This window comes from Fistularia commersonii, chromosome 2 (assembly GCF_037954325.1).
Source record: "Fistularia commersonii isolate RoL2024-O1a breed Wild chromosome 2, RoL_Fcom_v1.0, whole genome shotgun sequence".
Lineage (NCBI taxonomy): Eukaryota > Metazoa > Chordata > Actinopteri > Syngnathiformes > Fistulariidae > Fistularia > Fistularia commersonii.
Window position 1 is genome coordinate 25985179 of NC_141285.1, and position 25000 is coordinate 26010178.

A 25000-nucleotide genomic window follows, 5' to 3' on the forward strand; every position below is an offset into this window, starting at 1 on the left:
GTAGCATCAGAACAGCATACGGTTGTAAGCGGCAGCTGCTGCTAGCGTGTCCGCGTAACACGAAGCGCCGCAACGCCGCGTTTACGACGTCAGAGCGTGATCGCCTGACGTCGGGGGGGTGATATCCCGACCGTGTGAGGGCGCCGCGCCAGCCGAGGCTTTGCCGTTTATCTTGCTGCTGTTGTCGCTTAGCCCAGAATAGAATCAGGACCTTTAGCATTCAGCTTGCCTGTAAGCCCCCCCCCCCAACCGTCTGTTAGCATCGTGCCAACATGCTAACTGTGTTGAAGGCAGTGTATTTGTGGAGATGTCACTGTGGTTTTAAGCTACGCCTTCAACTTCTAGGAGCTGCTAATTGGCCGAGGTAGCTTTAGCTCCTTGGTAGGACCCCTGCAGTCTGTTAGCATGGTGCTAACATGCTAACTGTGTTGAAGGCCATGTATTTGTGGTGATGTCACTGGTTTAAAGCTATGCCCTTGACTTCTAGGAGCTGCTAATTGGCTAAGGTAGATTCAGCTCGTAGGTAGGACCCCCTGCAGTCTTTTAGCATTGCGCTAACATTCTTACTGTGTCGAAGGCCCTGTATTTGTGAAGGTGTTGCTGTGGTTTCAAGCTACTGCTAATCGGCTGCAGCAGCTTCAGCACGCTGGTAGGACCCTTCCCGCCTCCAGCCATCTGTTAGCATCTTGCTAACATGCTAAATGTGTTGAAGGCAGTATGTTTGTGGATATGCCACTGTGGCTACTGTAAAGCTATGCCCTCGTAGGAGCTGCTAATCATCTACGGAGGCTTTCTGTCACCTGTAGGACCCCCTCCGCCACCCACTGTCTGTTAGCATTGTGCTAACATGCTAACTGTGTCAAAGATGGTGTATTTGTGGTTTCAAGCTACGTCCTAGACTTGTTGGAGCCACAAATTGGCTGAGGTAGCTTTAGCGAGGACCCTCTGCAGTCTGTTAGCATTGCGCTAACATACTAACTGTATTGAAGGCGGTGTATTTATGGAGATACCGCTGTGGTTTCAAGCCACTCTTGTGACTTCTGTTAGCTGCTAGCTAGCAAGCATGTCCCCCCACCCCCCCGAGCTGATTCTTGGACGGGCCTCTGGGGCGAACGTGCACTTCCAACAGTGTGGGAAGATCTTCCTCATTTGGCCTGGAAACACTCCAGGGCCAGACTGAGAGGGCAAGGAGGGGGGAGGGCAGGTTCATTCTGTCTGTTGCCACGGCGACCGCCCTCGTCAGCGGCGGGTAGGAGGTGGGAAATCCTGAACGCCGCGGATATTCAGGAAAAAAAGAAAAAGTCTGGATTGTCAATCAACACCAGAGAAGAAGAGGAGAAGATAAAGAGAAGCACGGAATTCCATGTTTGTTTACTTCCTGTTTCCCATGATGCATTGCTCCGCTCTCCGGCCTTTGCTTGCAGAGTCGGAAAAAGAAAGAGACCCGCGTTTTCTACGAAAGAGCGCCGGCATTATAAGTCGTAAACCAAGGGGTTCTTAAAATCGGACGCCATGTTTGTAGTTTTTTTCTGTGCCCGCTAGCGATTTTCAAACAGCGACTGACCCAGACGGCGAACTGGGACGAACCCCGTCGACGAAACAAAGAGCGGATGTTTGAATGCCCCCGACTGCAGCGCATCAATGGCTGGAAAAAGAAAAATCCCATCACCCGCCCCCTTTTCGCCCCCCCGAGGAGGGCATTCGTGTCTGAGTGCTCGCCGCTAATGGGGTCTGGTCGCAATGTGACGAGGGAGCATCCACGTGAGATCGACCGGCGGAGGGAGGGCATCCTCTCATAACAAGCATTAATAATACATTCCTGCACAATAACACACTCACACACACAATCATACACACACACACACACAGATGCTAACTAACTTTGGATGGCTATCGACAATCCACTCCTCCTCACATGCGTGAAGTTAGCCGACGCTAATGGTCGGCTCTCGCTAACGCCGCGCGGTTTATTTACCCCTCCGTGGGGGGATAATGAGGCCCGTTTCCGTGGCAACCGGCCAATAAGGGGCCGGCGCCACATCTCTGACGCGAGTATTCACCTCTTGGCCCCCAAGACTCCACACACACAAGCGCAAACTAACTTTTGGTGACATTCAAACTGGCTATCGCTCGTCTCCAGATTCACACATGTAGCGGTTAGCCATGCTGTTAGCTGCGCTGTTAGTCACTCTGCTAGCTGCGCTTAGCGACACTGTGCTCTTAGCGACACGATGCTACTTTGTTTACCCCTCCGCCCCTTAACTTGCCTCTGAAGTCACACATGTAATGTTAGCGGTTGAGCTTGTTAGCCTCGCTGATAGCTGCGCTGTTAATCATGCTGTAAGCAGTGATGTTAGTCCCTCTGTTCGCCGTGCTAAGCGGCACTGTGCTCTTAGCGGCATGATGCTACTTCCCCCCCTTCACTTGTCTCTTGAGTCACACATAGAGTTGGCAGTTAAGTTTGTTAGCATCATTGTTAGCCGCGCTGCTAGAAAAACTGTTATTGACACCATACTGTTAGCCGCGCAGCGAGCAATGTCCTGCTCTTAGGAATGAGTTGTCAGTTTGTTTACCCCTCCACCCCATCACTCGCACAGTTAGCTGTACTGTTAGCCGCGCTGCTAGCCATGCTGCTATGATTTTAGCCCCACCTCTAGCCGCACTGTTAGCAACAGCATGCCCTTAGCGGTGCCACGCTGTTAGCAATTCCGCGGGAGTTACGTGTGGAGCGTGTGAAAACCAATCGCGCCGTCAGGGGTCAAAGGTCAAACACCAAAGGGGGCGGGGCTTTCAGAAGCTCTTTTTCAGCTTGTTTACCCTCTGTAGGGGAATAATGAGGCCTGATTCGGGCCTCGATTATCACCCAGGGCAACCGGCCAATCAGGGGCTGGCGGGTCTCTCTCTCGCGCACACACACACACACACACACACCCACACACACAACAGAAGGCCTGCCCCCCCCTGCTATGTTTCCACTTTCAACCCGATCAATCAGACGGCCTCCGACAAAAAAACCTGTTTCGACGGAAACAGATACACACCCCTTCCTCCTCTTCGATAGGATAAACACATCGTCCCCAGACGAGGACGCCATATATGTGTGTGTGTGTGTGTGTGTGTGTGTGTGTGTATTTTAAACCCAGAGGTTGTCTGAGGTAAAGGCGAGGGGGAAGTAAATGCCTCGCGCCTGATTTCCTGTTTCTGTTTTACATGATTAATAGGGGTGCAGGAAGTTCCTGACATCCTGTCATGTGACCTCAGTGTCTTCCCCCTATTGGTCAGGAAGGACCCCTGCAAGAACCTTCAAATAAAACCCCAGAAATCTAGAAAACACCTGGCACCTTCATTGAGAGGGTGAACAGTTGGATGTTTCTATTCGTGGAGCCTGTGATTGACAGGTGGTTCAGGTTAAGCCCCGCCCCCTGCACATCAGACAGCTGTGATTGGCCAGTATGGACATCGACTCGGACGTTCTTGGCAGCATTTAAAGCCGGAGAAGCTCCGGTTGGAATCCGCCGGGATCACCGTGTTCTGTTCCAGCCAATCGGGACACGGCGCCGCCGGAAAGGTCAGCTGACGGCACGAAAACGAAACCTCGGCAGCTGCCAGGTGAAATGTCAACACAGGCTGGCACCGAATGTCCCAGGAAGAACCCTGGACCGCTTCCACTTTGGACCCTGTTTTTTGTTGGTTTTCGTCAGGTTTTTTTTTTTCAGATGGAGGGACATCCTGGCTTGTAATAAACCCCGCCCCCAAAACAACGTTAACACAACTGGACGCGTTGTTGTGGCTCATTTTGTAGCTCATTTTCCTGAAACCGTTGAGTCCACAGCTCTGTTGCAAGCTAGCACAAACGATGCACAGCTAACGCACTCGACTAGCTTACATACTATTAAATACTCATTAGCTGCTAAATGCTAACTACAGAGTAACTCAATTTCTCACCATTCATGCATTCATGTTGAAAAATGTCAGAGAGACACCAGAGAAGGAGGCGGGGTTTGACCTTAACGGGTCGCCTGTCAATCAAAGGGTCCACCAATAGAAAGGTCCAAACAGGTTGACCCTCGTGTTCGCACCTACAGATGATTTAGGGTCTTCCATTACTTCTTGACTGCAGGAGGAAGATGGAGAACCTCTAGGTGACCCCTGGCAGGAGATCATGGAACGTCCCACTGACCGGTGCTATTAAAAAACCCTGGAAGTCCACAACGGTATCTCGACCTCAGCCTCGACCTCCTCTCACGTGCACGTTCTCCAGACACCCGACACCCTGGGGAGGTTTGGACGAAGGTGCGAGTGAAAGTCCCGCCTCCTTAGGCTTCCTGCAGGAATGTTCTGGCACCGTGTCCTCGCAGTGGACGGGTCAGGTTTCCCTGCAGAACTTGAACCTTCACCAAAACTCAGCTAGCTAAGACTTTAACAACGGGTCATCGCTTCCAACTAAGTTTTCCCGGGGATTGTTCTTGGTTCTGGACCTCAACCAGGAACCAAATGAAGGAAAAAAAGCGACTGACTTGACAGAGTAAGGCCTGGTTTGAACCTCAGGCATACCTCAACAAAGGTACACTGACCCCTATGCTTGGTGGCCGCTCAATGGCTACTTAATGACCACTGATTAACAACTCAGTGGGCACCCAATGGCCTCTCAATGGTTGCCCAATGGCCTCTTGATGGTTGCCCAATGACCGCACGATGACAGGTCAATGGCCTCTCATGGCTCCTCAATGGTTGCCCAATAGTTGCTCAATGGCCGGCCAATGGTGCTCAACAGTAGCCCAAAAAAAAAACCCTTAAATTTCATCATTCCCGCCTCTGCTCTTCATCCCAACTCCTGATCCTGAACTCCTGAACTCGGTCGGCACTTCACTTGTCTATTTTTTCTCATTAAACATTAGATAACTATTCACTTCTAAGTTCTGAAACGGTGATTCAACTAGCGTCTTTTTGGCTCGACGCATAAAAGCACAAAGAAGTAGCGTCTGAGGTGAACGTCATTTCACACCAGACTTCAGCCGAACCCAGGTCACACCCGGATCAGACCGAGCTGTTTGTTTTCTTATGCTAGTTTATTTTACCGACACCGCGCTAAGTGGTTCCACCTGTTCGTGTTTTGGCACCGAATCGTCAATAATGGTTAAGAGACTTTGCAAAACAAGGCCGTAGACACTGCAGGTTTCAGCTGGCAGAAGCAACGATAACGATACTGTAGACGTGACATGTCACCTGAATGATTCAGCCCTCGATCACCAGGGCACACCCTAAACTAGCGGATTACATTATGGCCACATCTGTCCTTTGTCTGTCTACCTAGCTTAGCTCTGTTTAGCTTTCAGACCTCAAAACTGCACCGACCTGGACATTTGGAGTGGAGGGACTCGACCCCTGGAGTTAGCAGGAGTTAGCCGCCTTTGGTAGCACCAGAAGAAGAAGGTGTTGAACATCATCCTCTGTGGTGGTGAGAGAAACATCAGGTTAGCAACAGATACCCCCAAAAATGTGTCTGTGTCCTGTCCATGTGACCAGGTATGACCACGTATCTGCGGCACCCTTTTTCAGTGGAGGGTACCGAACCCCTTGGGCGTGGTCTCCTGGGTCTGCTAGCGCCCCTTACAGGACGGGGGTGGAGTTCAACCCCTCCAAACCGAAAGAATCTACTGGTTCATATCCACGACCAAGTTCCACCCTTTTTTTTGGGGTGTCCATCAGGGAAGGTACCTAGTGCCCCTTTGCTTGTGAAGAACCTGCTCTGGTGTTCCCAGCAAGGCGAGATGATGCTAAAACTCAACAGTCTGCTGGCCACCAATGGGCCTGAGAATGTCGTCAAGTTAGCATGGCTGCTAGCGTGTAGCCTTTTTTGCCGTTTACTATGTTTACTAGCTACTATCTCCTCCACTGTCGACGTGCTTAGCATCACGTAGTTTGCAACCTCGCCCACATTTGGGAGGTTCTACAAATTTATAAAGCGTTTGGATCCAGAGTACCTTATGTACATTCTGCAACTTCCCCCTCCTCCACTCTCGCAGCTCGACTCAGCAGTCCTACGTCTCCTAGAAGTGAGCAGTGACGAAGCTAAAAAAAAAAGGTTGTGTAACTGTTCCCACTTGTGCTGCCAATTTTTTTTTCTTCTTCTCCTTCTTTTTTTCCCCCCCCTTCCCTCCGTCGAAGCCGCTCACTTTAGCCTACGAATCTGCGGAGTCAAACTCTGGCCGGCGTCCAGAACCGCCGACCGCTCCCGAGGACACAAAGACGGCTTCTTCGCGCCTGCAGCCCAGACGACCACAGCACAAGTGTGTGTGTGTGTGTGTTCTGCAAACCCAGCCCGAAGATATTTCTGTCAGATATCCTATCGCGGGCCCCGTTTTTAAACGCGACACAGTTACTACTGTGTAATAAAGCTGTCGTTACATGTAATAACTGCATTTCTTTAACGCTGTATATTTTTTTCTACGACTGCAAACGCTGCGAAACAACCATGTGCGATTCACCACTGCACTGTGTGTGTGTGTGTGTGTGTGTGTCCTTGCACAGCATGGCTCAGCAGAGATCTGAGTCGGATTTTAGCCTCGAGGGGGAAATTATGTGTGTGTGTCGGGGTTTTCGAGCTAGCTTGAAGCTCAACAACGTTATAATAACCTTCCCGCCTTGTCGGACTGGTTCTGGCGCGTTAAACTCCAGATTATTATGTGGAATTTTCAGCGACCTACTTCTTGGATTGGATGGAGAACCCGCAACACGCTAGCTTAGCTGGCTGGGCTAGCTTAGCTGGCTGGGCTAGCTTAGCTGGCTGGGCTAGCTTCATCTACGCAATTGGAGCGCGGCGGCCGTTGTTGCATTGTTGGGCTGATAAATTACACAAAGTGTGTTTTTTGAAATGTTATATGGGAGTGTGTGCAGTGACGCACACACACACACACACACACACACACACAAACACACAATAGGGTAAAGTATGCATTGTTCTGCTTGAGGTGATGCAAGCCAGGTTCGCCAGGTGCAGGTTACCTTGGCGATGAGTCCGATCTTATGCTGATTCACCCACTTCCTGCAGCAGAAATACTACACACACACACACACACACACACACACACACTCACACGCACACACAGACATTCATGCACACACATACAGAACAATAACAACGATAATGATAAACAACGATGATAATACATACAAGGGTCTTTGCATTTCTTCATGAAAATTATTGAAAAATTAAATTATAAAAATGCAAAAATAACAATATACATATATGTAACATAATATAATATAACATAATGTAAATATGGATTGATATTTTAGAAGTTTGACATGATCTGATACAATAGTTGTGAGGAGAGATTGACCCATGTGTGCATAATAAGTGGTAAAGTTTATGATGTTTTTAATCCTTAATATTATTATTATCAGGAGGAGTAGTTTTATTTATAATGACAAAAATATTAGTATTAATAATACATTTAAGTTTCTTTGCATGAAAACATGAAAAATATTAAGACAGAAATTAAATTGAAAAACTGTAAAAACATACCAAATATAAATACAAGAGAAAGAAATTATATTATTGAAATAATATTTGAATTGTTAAGTAGATGCAATGACACAGTTTTACCCCAGAGTGCAAGATAAGTGGTAAATATTTTTGTTTGATCAGTAAAAATAATAATAATGATAAATATGATGAAGTCCATTGAAGGGTCTTTTATACATGACAAACATTAAGACTTATATTAAAAACATGCAAAAATATACAAGAAAAATTAAATTAAAATACAGAAAAAAACAATTTTTAAAATAATAGGTAAATAATGTGATGACACTATGATGATGATTTTATTATTATTATTATTATCATTATTATTATTATTATTATTATTATCATTATTATTATTATTATCAATAGTATAACAATGATAATAATGTAAAACATATGTTATGAAGCAATAATAACTGCTATGACATGTTTGGTCATCAAACAATTGATGATATTAATAAATGATCTATAGATGTATTTATCGATTATTTATTCAGGCTTATTCAGGATGTTATAAGCGGGTTATTACTGTCATTGCTGCCATTTGCACGTCGTTTACAGAAAACACTCGGTTTAGGGTTTCAACTTGGACTTTCGATGCTGCCCGGCATACGTCCACACACACACACACACACACTCACACACACACACACACACACACACACACATAGAGCCGGCCGCCGTGACTCTGGGGGGGGGAGGATAGAAAACGTCAGGCTGAATAATAATAATAACAATAACAATAATAATGATAATAAAAATTCTGCCACAGATGTGCAGGCTTCGACTCACGCCGGCAAATAAATACATTTTAAAAAAACATCTGGAAAAACAAAACACACACACACACTATAACACAAACAAGAACCAGACTTTGACATTGGAAGCAGCAGGTGGGTCGAGCTGAAATGTCAATATAAAAGCGCCGATAAGTTCCCTCCCCCTCCCATCGCCAGCAGCGATAAGTTTAATCGATTACACTGAACTCGACAAAAGCGGGGTTTTAAACACGATTAAACAACATCTCCTGCAAATAAACTCCTCCTCCTGCTCTTCCTGCGCTCAAGGTCATCGTCCCGCCGCTTGGCAACGACGACGGGTTCTCAAAATAAACGGGCAGCTGGTCGGGTTTAAAAAAAAAAAAAAAAAAAAAAGATAATGGTGGACTGTTAGCGAGTTACTGAGTGACAAAGTGGCGGCGGTGGCGTTGGCGGCCGTGGCCTACATACCGCTGTTTGTTTAATAAACCACAAGAACCCCTTGTTTGGGACGCGAAAAAAGTAGGACGGTTGAATCACAACAATAAAGTGCGTTTGGACCTGGATTTGCAAAATAAAAGTTCCCAGACTTTTATTTTGAAATTCATTGTTTCCTGTTTCCGACACGTCCCCCCCTTCAAACCAGAGGTAGAAAGTAGATTATGTGTGTTTTTTGGTCTATTTTATTTGTTTGTGTATTCATTTGTTCATTAGGTGGACAGCTTCTCCTCCAATCAGGAGGTGGGGGCGGAGCCTATCACAGCTGACCAATCACAGGGCGACATTGACATCCTGCTCCGACCCAATGACCCCTTGACCCCCCCATTGACAGGAATAGGGTTCACACACACACACACACATTCACACACACACACACACACACACACACACACACACACAAACACACAAAGCAAAATGTTCACTGAAGACTTTTTGAAGAAGCTCCAAGGTGTCGACATTGAAGGAGATAAAGCTCATTGACTTCCTCTGTGTGTGTGTGTGTGTGTGTGTGTGTGTGTGCGTGTGTGTGTGTGTGTGTGTGTGTGTACGTGATCCGAGTCACATCCTGAGATTTCTATGGTTTTTGTCATCAGTGACGTCTGTCAGGTGGTGAACAAATTTTAAATACCTCGCCGCTGAATCATCCCTGTGAGGGACATTTTTTTATTTAGTTTATTTTTTTTAAATTTTCAAATTATTCTTAAAATATTCACTCTTTTTTTTGCTTCTTTTTGATTTCTTTTTTAAAAAAATATTTCCTTTTTCTGCCCAGCAACAGCAGGGCTGGAGGTTATATAAGACCCCACACTTTTCAGCAGTTGGGTCAGCAGTTCAGCCTGCGGCAGGTAATTACACAGTCATTATATGTTAAATAAGTTTTTTTTTTCTTTTCCAAATCTGTTTAGTACATTTTTAAGTTTCACAAAAATCTGAAGAATTAAAGATAAAAACAACTTTTATTATTTATCCTTTTTTAATACTAAGACTTGATTTTTTTATTTTTTATAATCTATTCCTTAAAAATACAATCAAAATTGAAAGGTTCTTATCTGGAATAAATTTATATTTTCTTAAATGAATTTTCTGCAAAAAAAAAAAAATTAAACATCTTTTTAGAATTTTTAAATCAAATTAAACCTTTTTAACTAAACTTTAAAAAAGGGATGTCCTGCTGTAATTATACAACTAACTACTTATGTTTATTTATATATCGTACTGATGTATATTTTAAATCTAATCAGAATTAAACAAGTGTTTAATTTGTTTTAAAGATTAATATCAAAAGTCAATTTTTGACTAGGAACTATTATTTTACAAAAAAAATAAAAAATAAAATCTAAATCATAAAATGAAGTCAAATGAAATCCTAATTTTAACACTTTCAACCTAAAACAATTTTTGTAAGATAAATTATTTATTGAAATCAAAACCTTGTTTTAATCTCATCTTGGGACTACATATTTGTATCTAATAATTTATAAAAATGTATATAAATGTATATAAATCTATCTATATATATATGTATATATATATAAGTTATAAGTATATAAGTTATTTCCAATAAAAACTATCATTAATATTTCTTATCATAAAATGAATTTTCCAATTAAAATAAAAAAAATTAAACTTTCAAAAAAAAAGTTTTAGTAAGATAAATTCTTTATCCAAATTTTTTCTTTTTATTTCACTTCATTTTATATTTTCCCCATTTTTTAAAAAGCTTTTTGTTTTAATTCATACCGAATTGAAAACTTCTAAAGTTTAAGATTAAGCTTTTAAGTGAATTTTAAAGAACTATAAATTTTAAAAATTGAAAAAAAAAACTTCTCAAAAATCATAATATGAACTTTCAAACTTTCAAAAAAAACTCTTAAATTTAACTTTTTTTATCTCACCTGATTTTTATAATTTTCCCTTTTTTTTTTAAAAGCTTATTTTTTATTCAATCCGAATTGAAAACATTTAAAGCTAAAAGATTAAACTTTTAAGTAAATTATCAATTTTGAAAATTAGCAATCAACTATGCATTTCAAAAATAAAAAATAAAAAAAATCTCAAAACCAAAAAATTAATTTTTAACTTTCCAAAAAAAAACTATTGAAAAACTAATTTTCCCCATTTTTTAAAAAGCTTTTTGTTTTAATTCATACCGAATTGAAAACTTCTAAAGTTTAAGATTAAGCTTTTAAGTGAATTTTAAGTGAAAAACTCTTAATAAGATGAATTCTTTATTCATATTTAACTTTTTTTTTATCGTACCTGACTTATAATATTCCCATTTTTTAAAAAGTTATTCAATCCGAATTGAAAAAATTTAAAAGTTTTTAGGATTAACCCTTTAAATGAATTATCAAGAACCATCAATTTTAAAAATTATCAATCAACTATACATTTAAAAAAAAAAAAAAAAAATCTCAAAACCAAAAAATGAATTATAAAACTTTCCCAAAAAAAACTCATCTCCTCTCATTTTATAATTTTCCCCTTTTGAAAGCCGGTAAAGCGGCAGTAAAAAAAAAAACCCCTGGTACGTGTCGCTAGTAATCCGACCCCGCAGATGTGGGTCAGATTACGGCGTCGGGGTGTCATTACGTAACGTTACATAATCTCACCGCCGTCCAAACTCCTTCTCGCTCGGAGGCCAAAGTCGTGGCGTCGCTTTTTTTTTTTTTCCACCCCTCCACCCTCTTCGGCCTGACGGGGGTTTGACAGGACCTCTTTTTCCAGCGCTGAGAAAGACCCCCTTGTTTCGGAGATGGGGGGGGGGGGGCGCGCTGCCCTACTTCCGTTGCCCGGCAACGCCTCGGCCCTGGGACGCCGCTCTCTTTCGCCACAGAGACACGGAGCCAGAAACCACCGCCGCCGTCGTCGTCACCAAAACCTGTAGAATATCATCTTCCTCTTTCCACATCAGAGCTGATTTCGCACAGTGGAACACCGACTGGTTTATAACAGCGTAATAATGGTTATTACACTGTAATTTCAGTGTAATAACACTTATTACACTGTAATAACAGCGTAATAATGGTTATTACACTGTAATTACATTGTAATAAAACTTATTACACTGTAATTACAGTGTAATAACACTTATTACACTGTAATAACCACTGGAAAAATTAAACAGCGGGTGTAAAATGCAAAGGTTTTATTTCTTTTACCCGCTCCGTCTCTCGCCACAGGACTTCCGGAGAAAAAGGCAGAAGGAAGTCTAACAAAACCAACAAAAAAAAAAAAACGAACTGTCCAATCAACAGCTCTGGTTCGAACGTCACAACGGCGTTTTTTTTTTTTTTTTTTTTTTTGCGACATACAGGGAGGGTGTCTGCTGCGGCAACGGGCCTGGCCGCAATGTCGGGGAAACACATCAATAACAACAACATGGGAATCTTGTCCCGTTGCATCACGAGGCAGTGAACGCCTCAAGATGCTGGGAAATCCACAAAAAAAAAAAAAAAAAAAAAAAGATAAAGGTCAGAGGTCAACCGGGGGTGATCGGGACCTCGGAGATTCAACACTTCTTTCGCAAAAACACACATGACAGAGAAGTGGAACTGTTTTGAAAACGTACGACGGGGAAAGTTGATGAAAATAAACTCACGAAAACTTTGCAGGAGCATCGGACCTGCCGGCGCCGAAAATAAAATGAAAGAAAATATAATGAAACAATAAAATAATAGAGTAGAATGAAATAAAACTGAAAACAAAAATCTAAAGGAGAGATGAAATATTGGGAATTTAAATTCTTTTTCTATTTTTTTTTTTTTTTTTTAAATTAAAAAAAAAACATATTTGTTCAATTTCGGAAATATCTGGAGGGGGTTTTACGTGTTTTCCTTTTTATCCTGATGTTCAGGGACATTTTAAAAATGAATAAAATAAAAAAAAAAAAAAAAAAAAACTTTTCCATCATCCAATGAAATTCTGAAGGTTTTTTTCATTAAAAAAATGCATCCTTTTTTTTTTATTTTTTACTTAGTTGAGAATTCCAACCCCAAAAAATAAAAAATAAAAAAAATAAAAACGATGATCGCGCAAAGATCGTGAGTTCTTTCCCCAACGCTTCACCGCTCCCGCCAAAAATAACCATCCTAACGTAAAAATCTGCTGGCGACAGTTTAAAAACAACAACAATAACAACAACATACATAGCAAATACATTTCGCTTTACATAAAAAAATTACACCGTGTCGTCGTCTCCTGATACATGAAGCAACATAATATAGAGCTGTGTGTGTGTGTGTGTGTGTGTGTGTGTGTGTGTGTGTGTGTGTGTGTGTTCTCTAGCGCCACACAGTGGACGCAGAAAGTCATCTTCGCCATCTTCACAAGTCAAATATATATATATATACACAGCTGTTTTGGTAAACACACACATATTGATGCGTCACTTGTAGCAACGTTAGCGCTGTTAGCGGTTGAACGTGACAAGTGTTAATTAATAGGTAATAGAGCCCCGCCGAGGTGTTATAACACACTTATTACACAGTATCAGTTTATTTTTGAGGAAATAAGATCCAACATTAGTGAGTTACCAAACTTTCTAAATTATCAGGGGACTTATAAGGCCTCGGTGAGCTTTATTACGCATTAAAAAGGTTAATATCAAGCGTTAGCATTTTCCTGCTGGCACAGTAAACGTCCCATTGTGTGTGCGTGTGTGTGTGTATGTGTGTGTGTGTGTGTGTGTGTGTGTCACTCCAAGCCGAAGCCCTCGGCGTTGGAGATGGCGATGGTGAGTTTGTGTTTCAGTTCCTTCCTGGTCCGATACGGCGGCAGGCAGATCTGGTTGAAGCAGGTGTGAGAGATCGGTAGCCTAGCAAGGAGTGCGGGGGGGGGGGGGGGGACAGGAAGTAGAAAACAAAAATAAAAACAAAATCATTTTTCTATTCTTTTAAACCCCGCCCCCTCAAATAACCTTTATTTCACCCGGTGCTACAGCCAGAACACGCAACGTGGAACTCTTTAACGTTCTCATGCCTTTCAACGGTAAAATGCACCTGCTACCGCTAGTTAGCTTAGCCCCTTGTAGCCTGAGATGCTAACAGATGATGTTCGCCACTGGTTGTCAAATCCCCGTTCAAACCCACGACGCACTACGTTCGTTCATTCACCAGTTTATAAAACGTGTACTTTTGTGTACAAATGGCTAATTGGCAGTGCTAGCTAGTATAAATAACTAGCAAATTGAGAAAATACTCCATCGTTGACTTGTGACGCTAACTCACACCACACTTTCGGGGTTGCAGGGATGATTTACACATTAGGAAGTCAGACTGTCTGATTGGGCACAAGCGCATGGCTAGCATAGAATTAAAGCTAGCATTAGCTTGAAGGACAACTAGCCAGAAAGTAAAAAACTGAGTATGACAGCAGCCGGCTAATGTCATGGATGAAAACCTTGGCACAGCAGTTGCAACATCTAGCTAGTTACAATGAGTGTAAAGCTTAGCCCCCATATACATGAACTGTTAGCCTAGCGCAGCGACTGGTAGCCTGAAATGCTAATAGCCGACCTTCACCGAATGTCGTTATATCTCTGTTCGAGCAATTTGTTGGATCACCAGGTTGAACAAATCATTGCGTACTTTTGTGTACAAATGGCTAATTAGCAGTGCTAGCTGGTAAAAATATTAGCATTAACAGAAAATGGTAAAGGGTGTACTTGTGACGCTTGCCACACTTTGAGCGTGCGAGGAACGATTTACAAGTTAAGAAGCTGGACTGTGTGTGTTTGCTTGGGCTCTAGCTCATGACTAGCCTAGCATGAAGGCTAGCATTAGCTTGAAGAGCGAATAAATCAGAAAGAACAAAACAAACAAGTGTTAACTGTCCCAGATGAAAACTGCGGCTCAGCGGCCTGCGGCACCTAGCTGCTAGTCATCATGGCGGCGCTAGCAGAAGCACGTTAGCATCAACTACTATCTAGCATCTGTTGTTGAGTTTAAGGAGTGAATATTCAAATTCAACTGTTCAGGGGAAATGAGGGTGTAACAGGCTTGTACTAGAAGTGTGTGTGTGTGTGTGTGTGAGTGTGTGTGTGTGTGTGTGTGTGTGTGTGTGTGTGTGTGTGTGTGTGTGTGTGTGTGTGTGTGTGTGTGTGTGCCAGGGCAGTGTGTTCTTTTCTTTTGACACAGATTCAGAGGTTGAAGTTTAACATTTTATGTCTTATCACCCACAGTTTGACTGTAGACACACACACACACACAAACACACACACACACACACACACACACACACACATCGGAGTTCATAATTGACAGCCAGGTAATTAGCGGGCCTCATGAGTTTATGGCTAGCGGTCAATTCGGGGGACGTCAGATGACCTTTTAACATCTGATAATCCCACGGATTTTTGCGTACCAGATAATCCCTCGCTACGGAGAATTGCATTATGGGATGTTGGCGGTTTACCGGACGCAGATCTGCGAAGCGGGTATATTTATTTTCCTGTTTCCATCCCCATTACCACACTAGCCCAGGAAGCTAACAGTCAAAGATAGGGCTAAAGTAGCATCTTGATGCTACACTTTGAACTCCAGCATCTTATTATTACAGATGGGTGCTAACATGCTATGCATATTATAGACTTGGATGCTACACATAGCAGGATGCTATGCTGACACATATTAGCATGATGCTGTGCATGCTACCTACTGCTAACTATAAACTGTATCTATACAATTATAGGTATGTAGCTTTTTGGAAGGTGCGCTGAAAGCTAATTCTTTTAGCATTAGCGCTCACTGCAAGGGGGGGGCGGAGCCTGATCCTCCAATCAAAACCCACCAGTCGGTCGAGACGTCAATTTTGGAGATCTTGAAGTTGAGGTCGGCCATCCCGCCGACGGGAACCCGGTCACTTCCCGTGGCGAAGTGTAGCAGCTTCTTCTGCAGGTCTGGCGGGAAGGCCAGCACCACGTCCCAGAAGGACCTACACACACACACACACACACACACACACACACACCCTTATTTTGATAAGGTAAAACCTCTTCTTGTGAAAAAAGATGAGTCTGATATCCAAAAGCTTGCCACTCCTTCCATGATGATTCAGGTCACTGTGGGTGCAGGATCGTGTTTCTACGTGTGTGTGTGTGCACGTGTGTGTGTGTGTGTGTGTGTGTGTGTACGTGTGTGCGCGCACGTGCTCTCACCTAACAGTGGTGTCAGTCTTGCTGTATCCCTCGTACTGAGCGGCCTTCTGCAGGGCGCTCATGTCGAGGTCCGGGCTGCCGCACACCAACATCTCCACCTCCTCGGGCCGCAGCAGCTGAAGGTACAGGAGGGGCGATCAATACATCGATCAATACCGATCAATACTTTCCCTATACGGTCTCCGAATGGGAATAATCGATCAGAATCTATCAGATTTCCTGGCAAAGATTAAAATGTCCAGCTGCTTATGTGGGTAAAACCTACGAAACTACAAGAGATGCTTGTTTACGGCCGGATGAGGCGGTCTGGGTGTTGCCGTGGCAACGGAACAACCCTTAAAAAATTGCATTTCCTGTAAGGAGAAATATGAATACAAAAATAAATAGATATCAGAATGACAATCATGTGTGTGTGTTTGGGTGAAACTTCTGAGTTGAGCAACAACGATGACAACGGAAACAACGAAAAGAACAACGTGACAACCGTGTTGTTGACAACAACAACAACGAAAAAACATGGACGACAATAAAAACAAAAGTATCAACAAAAACGATTCAACAACAACAACTACAAAAGCAACAACGACAACGAGGCGACAACAGCGAGATTAGTGTTGACGGTGACAACACCACCAACAATACACTTACAAATAAAGTTTTCTGATTCTGAAAAAACGATGGCAACAACATTCCAACCGAACGCTATGAACGACAAGAAAAACATTGAAAACAACAGCAACTACACAGTAACTTAGACGTTGACAAAATAAACAACCAAATTGACAAAAAGAAAAAAATATTACAATTTTTCCAGCAAAACACTATGAACGACAACAAATCACTAGCAACAACTGCAAAAACAATAACAGAACAACAACAATGCTAGCATCAATGGCAACCGCTACAACATGACGACAACACCGCCGGCAATATGCTAACAACAACACCAACTAAAACACTGATACATTAACAACAATAATTGAAAGGCCAACAACAACAACAACAACAACAACAGCGACATTGCAAACACTGCAACAAGATGACAACAACCCCTGTAAAACACTGTTTACGACAACTATAAAAACGTCGACAACAAAAACAACAGCAACAACAGCGACAATGACAACTACAAAAACGCAATAACAATGATAGAGACACCACCAGCAATATACTAACGACAATAAGTAAATGTCGACAAAGCAAACGGCAACCAAACAGTGACTCTCCAAACAGCAACGAGACAAGAGCAACTCCAATAAAACCCGTTGATAACAACGACAAAAACTGCAACAGCAACAACCACCGTGACAACCACAACATTGTTGACAGACACAACAAAATAAACAACTCCAACAAGACGCTATGACTGACGACAAAAACAACATTGACAACAATTACGAAGACAATAACAGCAACAACAATGCTAACAACAGCAACCGTGACAACTAAGACAACTACAACATGAATATACTAACGGCAACAACTTAATTGTCGAGATTAAGAATGAAATCAACAACTACGTTGACAAAACGAGAATGACAACGAAACGTTGACAGCAACATGAACAACGGCAATGATGACAACACCGATACACCAGCAACAACAACTTAAAGGTTGACAACATCAACAAAAACAACAACGGTGACATTGCAAACACTGCAACAAGACAACAACGCAGATAAATCACTGTTTACGACAACTATAAAAACGTTGACAACAACAAAAACATGGACAACGACAATAACAACAACAACTACAACAACACTACACTATAGGTACGATAATGACAACAACGATATTGACAACAACACAACCAAAACACTAGCGACAAAAACTAAAATGTCAACAGAAACAACGTCAACGAAACGGTGACACGGCAACAACAACGCTAATAAAACACGTTGACAACAATGCAAAAAACACAACAATGTCAACAAACACAACAAAAAAATGATAGTGACAAAAAAATAAACAGAATAAAATAAAAATAAATATAAAATAAAAATAAAACAGTTTTAAACTGATGAGATGCGCATGCACGCACAAAAACACACACGTCTTACAAACGCAGGTTAAGCAAGAGCCGACAAACAGGAAGTGAGGTAGGGTTGACAGGAAGTGGCGGAAAGAGAGATGACTAAGAAAAAAACAAAGGGGAAAGTTTAAAAGAAAAGAAAAGTACGAGGAATGACACATATGTTTGTGTAACAGGAAGTGGTGTGTGTGTGTGTGTGTGTTCCTCTTATTTCCTGATGCCTGTCTGAATCTGATGTGACCTCACATCCTGTGCCTCCACCGTCACTATCTGACTTCCTGTCAAAAAGGCAAACGTTAAAAACGCATTTGGCGCAAATGTGTAATAAACGTGTCGTAAACATGTAAAAATGTAATACCAGCGTAATAACATCGCATTAATGTCTAATCATGTAAAATTCAATGTAAATCTAATGGTTAAAATACCAGAGACACCTGAATGCATCACAAGTCTGTCCAATTCTGATAAAATTCGGAAGGTAAACAACATGGCGGAAAAGAAAACATGCTACTGTTAGCATGGCTATCAGCGCTGGACTGTAGTCCACTTGGTCTCTGCCTCCTATTCATTCCGCCATCTTTGTTTTGGTGTTCCTGCTAGTTCCCGGCGCCGCCGCTACTTCCCGTCCCGCTCCCGCCTTTTCATTGGCTATTGGAACAAGTTTAGCAGCACCCGATTGAGTCAAACATGTTTGATTGACAGCTACTGAGGTCGGGTTTGTTCACCAAACACGCTGAGCTTTCTGTGTGGGCTAGCTAGCCCATTGTTCCCAGCTAGCCATGTTCCCAGCTAGAGCTGCCCCAACTAGCCACATCCACAATCCTTGGCTATCATTGTCCTCGACTGGCAACCGATACTGACCCCTACTAGCCAAGCTCACGGCCAAAAATGGTCATGCTCACTGTCGCCTAGAAACTAAGCCCATTTTCCTTAACTAGCCATAGCCACCTTTCTTTAACTAACCACGCCCACAGCCGCTGACGAGCTCAACTAATGTCCCCAAGTATACCTATGCCCACTATCCCAAACTAGCTACATCCTTTGAACCCATCTACCAACGCCAACTGTCCCCCAGCTAGCCACTAGTGTTGCCCTGAACTAGTCCCACAACTAGCAACACCCTCTGTCCCCAACCAATTACATTCATTGTTCCCAACGAGCTACAGCCATCATCCTCTACTAGCCACACCCACTGCCCCTGACTAGCCACTTCCATTGTCCTCAACTAGTCATGCCCAATACCCCAAATTAGCCATTCCCATAACTAGCCAAGCCTACTTTGCCCAACTTGCCACACCCATTTTCCCTAATTAGCAAGGCTATCGTCCCCAGCTAGCATTGCGCCCTAGCACAGGCTCTACTAGCAAATGCCTGAAATGGGGCTCAAAGTCCACTAGCGTTTCCTCACAGGAAGAGGAGACCGGCCTCACAGGAAGTGAGTCTTTGCGCCCTCCAATCCCAACCCGGCTCCCACCTCTCCTTGCCTTGGGAAGCGATGCCGCCCGATGTCCAAACCGGTTCCAGTTCGGAGTCGAGCTCATTAAAAAAACCTGGCTGGTGTCAGAATTTCCAGCCGCTCACTTGGTAACTGTTGCCGGGGGGGGTTGATGGAGGCCGGCAGCCGACACATAAACAAATAAATAACAGACGGCGTGACGCACTTAAAAATTAAGCAGAAACACTTTTGGTTTGTTTTATTTCTTCCTTCAGTTGGCGGACGCCCCGAAATGAAATCATGGAATTTTACCAGAAAAAAAAAAAAATTATATATAAATTTTTTTAAACACAATATTTATGAATATTTATTTATTTTAGAATTTTTTGCCCCCAAACCTCAAAGTTACTTTTCATCAGGGTTAATCTTACAGATTATGGTGCAAATAGAGCAGAAAAGCACTGGGAGCTCCGAAGCACTTGGCTTAGCCCTCAGCTAACTTCTTGTTACCAATCAATCAATTAATCAATCAATCAATTAATCAATCAATCAATGAATTATTCAAAGACCAACCAATGGCGAACTTGCAATTCCACCATTTGGCCACAAGGGACATTTGATGGCTTTGCAAGGTGTGTCTTGTCACCACTGTCCAGTACCTCTTACCACCACAAGGGTACTTTTTCGGGTATTTATACATCCTACATGACTACATATTTGTAATTAATGAAGTTTCAAGTACTCGGATACTTTTTTGAAGAACTGCATACTTGAGTGAGTACTCATATTGTGGCGTCAAGGAAACGGCTCAGATGGCATACAAGTCCCGCCCCGTTTTGGCATACAAAACGGGGCGGGACTTGTATGCCATCTGAGCCGTTTCTGAGCTTCTGCAACGTAAACAAATCTCGTTGCAGAAGCGATGACGACAAGGGGTCAGGGGTCGGGGGGGTCGGACGCCACGGCGCTCTGGACTCACCATGAGGGCGTCGGAGGCGCAGACGCTGTGGAAGCCGTGGTAGAAGGCGGCGAACTGTTTGGAGATGGACTTGTTCAGCAGGAAGTCGACGTAGAGCTGGACGTACTCTGCGGACGGAGGAACATCCGTCACACACAAACTTTTATTCCGCAAACCCCGGCGGGTTGGTTTGGCGGCGAGCGGAACCTGGACGCCGGGTCGTTCCGAACTGGGCTCCAGGCCTTTCCTGCAGAACAAAGGGAGCCTTTCGGGCCGAGCCAGAGCTCCGCCGCCGCCGGGAGGGTTTATGGAAAACAGAAACACCGCCGCGTCACGCCGAGCCAACCTGACGTGATCTTAAAGAGGCGATTTTGGCAAAAATCCGACGTCTTTGAGAGCTTACGGGTTGTAATAACAATGTAATAACACGTTCTTTTTTTTTTTCTTTTTTTTTATTTATACTCGGACAACCCTTAGAGTTATCAATGAACCAAAAAAAAATGCAAATCCCAAAAAATGACATTTTCATAACGCATGACAATGTGTTATTACACTGTAACACTTATTACAATGCATTATTACATAGTAATAAAGCCTTGCTTTGATTAACAGTGAGTTTATTGTCGTAAAATAAAAAAAAGATGTCCAGCTGGATCCAGATGTTTCACGTGCACGCACACATGCACTCACCCTTCCTGTTCTGCCTGGTCACGGGGATCTTGTCTCCTCCGGGCTTCAGGTTGTAGGACCTGACCACGCCCATCTCCTCCTGGAACACCTGCAGGTGAGTCACGTATATTTTATATAAATTTCATATATATTGTCTATTTTATACAGTTTTATATTTGTATTGTCCAGGACTACAGATGGAAATTAGCGATGAGCTATAATCTGGTACAAACATCTCTGCCTCTGTGCTTAATGTATTTGTACACTGTCCTAATAAACTTCTAAACTAACAAACGTGACAGGAAATGTAATTGTAATTGTAATTGCATTATCGAAAAAGACTACGTAAAGTAGTGATAACATGGTCATAACGTTGTCACGGTGTGGCTAACGACACGCTCTTCTTCTCCTATCTCAGAATATGTATCTATAAATATGAAAATTTAAATTAAATCCAATAAAAAAAGGGAGGATTACAAATGTAATCTGATTACACTCTCAGAATTGTAATCTGTAGTTTTCGTCGCGTGAAATCAGGATTTGGGATTTGATCCCGGATGCTAATTTATCCAAAGTAGGAATAATTAGCGGAGTCCTAATGGACCAAATCTTGGGGTGCTGGATCTTCTGGTCAGATACCTGGAAGGTCAGGTAGAAGTCCTCCTCCACGTTCCCCTCGTAGCTCAGCAGCTCCGCCAAACCGTGAGCCAGCTCCTGCCGAGGCGGAGGAGGAAACACCGTCAGCTTCTCCCGATCGCATCCCTGGACTCCGGACCGAACCCGTTCAGCCACAGGGGCGAGAACCTAGAACCTTCTGGCGGCAGCACCAGCATGAAAGCGGTGAAGGAACATCCACTTCTGCGTCAGAAGAAACCGATTAGCGTCGAGATCGGATGTTCTTCGCGGGCGGCTGAAACAAAAGTGGACCCAGGATGGACCCCTGAGGTGCTCCAGAACCCCGTGGAGGCCATGCTAGCAAGAAACCTGGGACGCATTCTGTTCAGCCAGTGAGGAGAACCTGGCATACCCTGGAGAACCTTCTAGCAGCGCCGATAGCATGAGCGCTATTGGACACTCATTTCTTCAAGATTCTGCACTGAAGGGAACCAGTCTCATCGGTATTAGGACAGTTCCTCAGGTAGCTGAAAAAAAACGGGACCCAGGAGGAACCACTGAGGTGAGGAGAACTCTGTGGAGGCCATGCTAGCAAGAAACCTGGGACGCATTCTGTTTGTTAAGCCAGGGAGGAGAACCTGGTGTACCCTGGAGCTGATTCGAACCTCTCAAGAACCATAAACAGACACCTATGGACCTGTTTGGCTACGAGGGTAGAACATAGAACCTTCTAGCATCACTGTTAGCATGAGCGAGGTGAACGAACATCCACTTCGTCCAGATTCTGCGTTGAGAGGAACCGGTCTCACTGGTATTAACACAGTTCCCAAGCAGCCGAAACAAAACGGGACCCAGGATGGACCCCTGAGGTGGTCCGCAAGAAGAGGCGAACTCTGTGGAGGCTACGCTAGCAGGAAACCTGTGATTAATTCAGTTTGTTCAGCCAGAGAGGAGAACCTGGCATGCCCGGACAGACACTGAGGGTAGAACCTAGAACCTTCTAGCATCACCACTAGCAAGGTGAACGGGCATAAAGGAACCGATTCTGTCGGTATTAGCACAGTTCCCCAGGTAGCCACAAGGAAATGGGACCCAGGATGGACCCCTGAAGAGTTCCACAGAGGTAGGAGAACCCTGTGGAGGCCATGTTAGCAAGAAACCTGGCACAAATCCATTTGTAAAGCCAGAGAAGAGAACCTAGAGTAGCTCATTAGAACCTCTAGAGAACCATAAACAGATGCTGATAGAACCAAGCTGTCAGACATTCCCCCACGTAATCCAGCGTGCAACGCCGGAACGCCGCAGATCCATCTTTAGGATCTTCAAAAATGTTCTCATCAACCAGAACATTCCATCCCCGAGATCACGGCGTCAAGTGACGATCAAGAAGGGACGTCTTTTCCATTTCACGCCCCATCGGATGCGCTCCACGCCTTTCTCGAACGTTCCTCACCCGGTTCTCCGAGGCCATTGTGCATATTTCAAGTGCCAGATCCTACGGTGAGAACCTTCACCGGCCAGAAGTGCTACCGAGTGTACGAGTGTGCGTTCCGGCGGGATGTACCGCGTGAACTGGGGATGGATATCCGTGTGGAATGGGAGCATACAAGCATACAAGTCACAGGACTTGTATGCTGTTATACAACCGCTAAGCTGATTTTAGCACCCCGACGTGTGTGTAATTAACTATATAATTACACGTTGATTACAAACCGTCTGGTTCTGATTGGCCGACGGGCCAGCCGGGCTCCGCGGTGCTGGTTCATGCGTTCAGCGGGGGCGGCCTCTGAGAGAACGCAGCACGGGTACATCATGTTCCATCAGTGGCGCGACTCAGCAGCGCTATGGCGAATTCATGTGTGTGTGTGTGTGTGAACATCTGGCAACATTCACCAGCCCAAATGAAACAAGCCCTTTGTTAACATCATCCAAATATAACCCCAGGGCTACGGGTCCGTCTGGCATTAAACTCTGTCTCTGGCTCCATCTAGTGGCCAAGGGCGGAAGTGAAGGTGAGGTGGAAATGACTAGATGATTTCCCAGAATGCCGAGGGGACTTGTTTATTGTCCAGGCATCGTCTGCCTCTTCTCGGGAGGCAGAAGCTCAGTTGCTAAAGCTTCTCCAGAGGGAGTCCTGAGGTGTTGTCCCTCAAGGTGTCATCCCAAATGGGACATGCCTACAATACCTCACCTCCAGCAGGCAACTTGACCAGATGGAGGTAAATCATCTGGCTCCTCTGGATGCTGGAGGAGCAGCAGCTCTGCTCTGAGGCCCTCCAGGATGGCTCAGATCCTCAGCTAAACTCCTGGACAACCCTGAGGAGGCAACTCATTTGGGCTGGTCCACTAACAAATTGAGATCTTTCGTCACCATGATGGAACAGAGAAAATTTTGCGGTCCGATACGCCTGTTGATCTTCCGCTCCAGTCTTCCCTACATCAGGAACAAGACCCTGAGAAACCTGAAAGTCCTCCACTTAGGGTGGGATCTACTCCCTGGCCCTGGAGGAGGAAACCACCTTCTTCAAGCCTCTGACTTGGAGGTGCCAGTCCTCGTCCTCGACAAGAAACCATTCCAGCGAAAGCTGGACATCAAGGTCCAATGAGGCAAACACAATAACATGGTCTGCCAAAAGGCAGAGATTCGATCTTGAGGCCCATCAAACCGGATCTCCTCGACCCCCTGACTGCATCTCGAAGTCCTCTCCGGCGTCAAAGAGCAACCCTGGCGTGGTCCAACCCTCACTTCGGACCCATCCGACTTCCTGCTGGCAATCAGACCAAGCTCTGATAGTGGTCCTAGATGGCCTTCCTAAGGGGGTCCAGTACCTCTTACTACTGGAGCAACCCCTTCCGGACCTATCAGAGGGACATGGTAGCCTTCTCCAAGTCCTCAACGCCTAGGAGAACCAGTTGGGTGAACTTCCATGCATCTCCAGGACCCTGCTGAGCTGCTCAACCTCTGGTAACTACCGGTTCTTACCGGTAATCAGGACCCACCAGCAGCAGCTTACCGGCATGATTTGCTGCAGGTCGTCCAGGGTGGCGGTTGCCATGCCGACCAGGGAGTTTTGGTCACACGGCGCGGTGGGAGGAGTGAGGAGCTTCCTGTCAACGAGTCAAAACTATAGTTTAACTTTATTTCCCTTACAAGTTGCCGATTACTAATAATAGTGGTAATAACTGTGTAATTACATGTAATAATGATGTAATAACTACTTTTATTACACAAGTAGGTGAAAATAAAGATTTTTAAACAAAACAGAGGCTTTCATGTTGAAAGAGTCGGTGTCATTAACTCTTGGATTGGAAAACGTTACGACACACACACACACACACACA

General features: G+C 44.1%; 1 protein-coding gene and 1 long non-coding RNA gene across 3 annotated transcripts in view; both read right to left on the reverse strand.

The window, feature by feature from the left end:
• Positions 1 to 6264, reverse strand: part of LOC147236860 (uncharacterized) — a 13361-nt gene extending 7097 nt beyond the window's left edge. Inside the window, exons 1-3 of the long non-coding RNA XR_015107346.1 lie at positions 6177 to 6264; positions 5985 to 6072; positions 5356 to 5450 (exon numbers count right to left, since the gene is read on the reverse strand). This is a non-coding gene — a long non-coding RNA (uncharacterized LOC147236860). The remainder of the gene's footprint in view (positions 1 to 5355; positions 5451 to 5984; positions 6073 to 6176) is intronic.
• Positions 6265 to 13273: 7009 nt separating this feature from the next.
• Positions 13274 to 25000, reverse strand: part of hectd2 (HECT domain containing 2) — a 45179-nt gene continuing 33452 nt past the window's right edge. For both annotated transcript variants that reach the window (XM_086174907.1, XM_086174898.1), the window contains 7 exons: positions 24673 to 24766; positions 21683 to 21757; positions 21065 to 21152; positions 20396 to 20502; positions 15947 to 16062; positions 15580 to 15723; positions 13274 to 13606 (listed from right to left, as the gene is read on the reverse strand). In XM_086174907.1, coding sequence (XP_086031033.1) covers positions 13486 to 13606; positions 15580 to 15723; positions 15947 to 16062; positions 20396 to 20502; positions 21065 to 21152; positions 21683 to 21757; positions 24673 to 24766 — 745 coding nt within the window. In that variant the 3' untranslated portion in view covers positions 13274 to 13485. The remainder of the gene's footprint in view (positions 13607 to 15579; positions 15724 to 15946; positions 16063 to 20395; positions 20503 to 21064; positions 21153 to 21682; positions 21758 to 24672; positions 24767 to 25000) is intronic.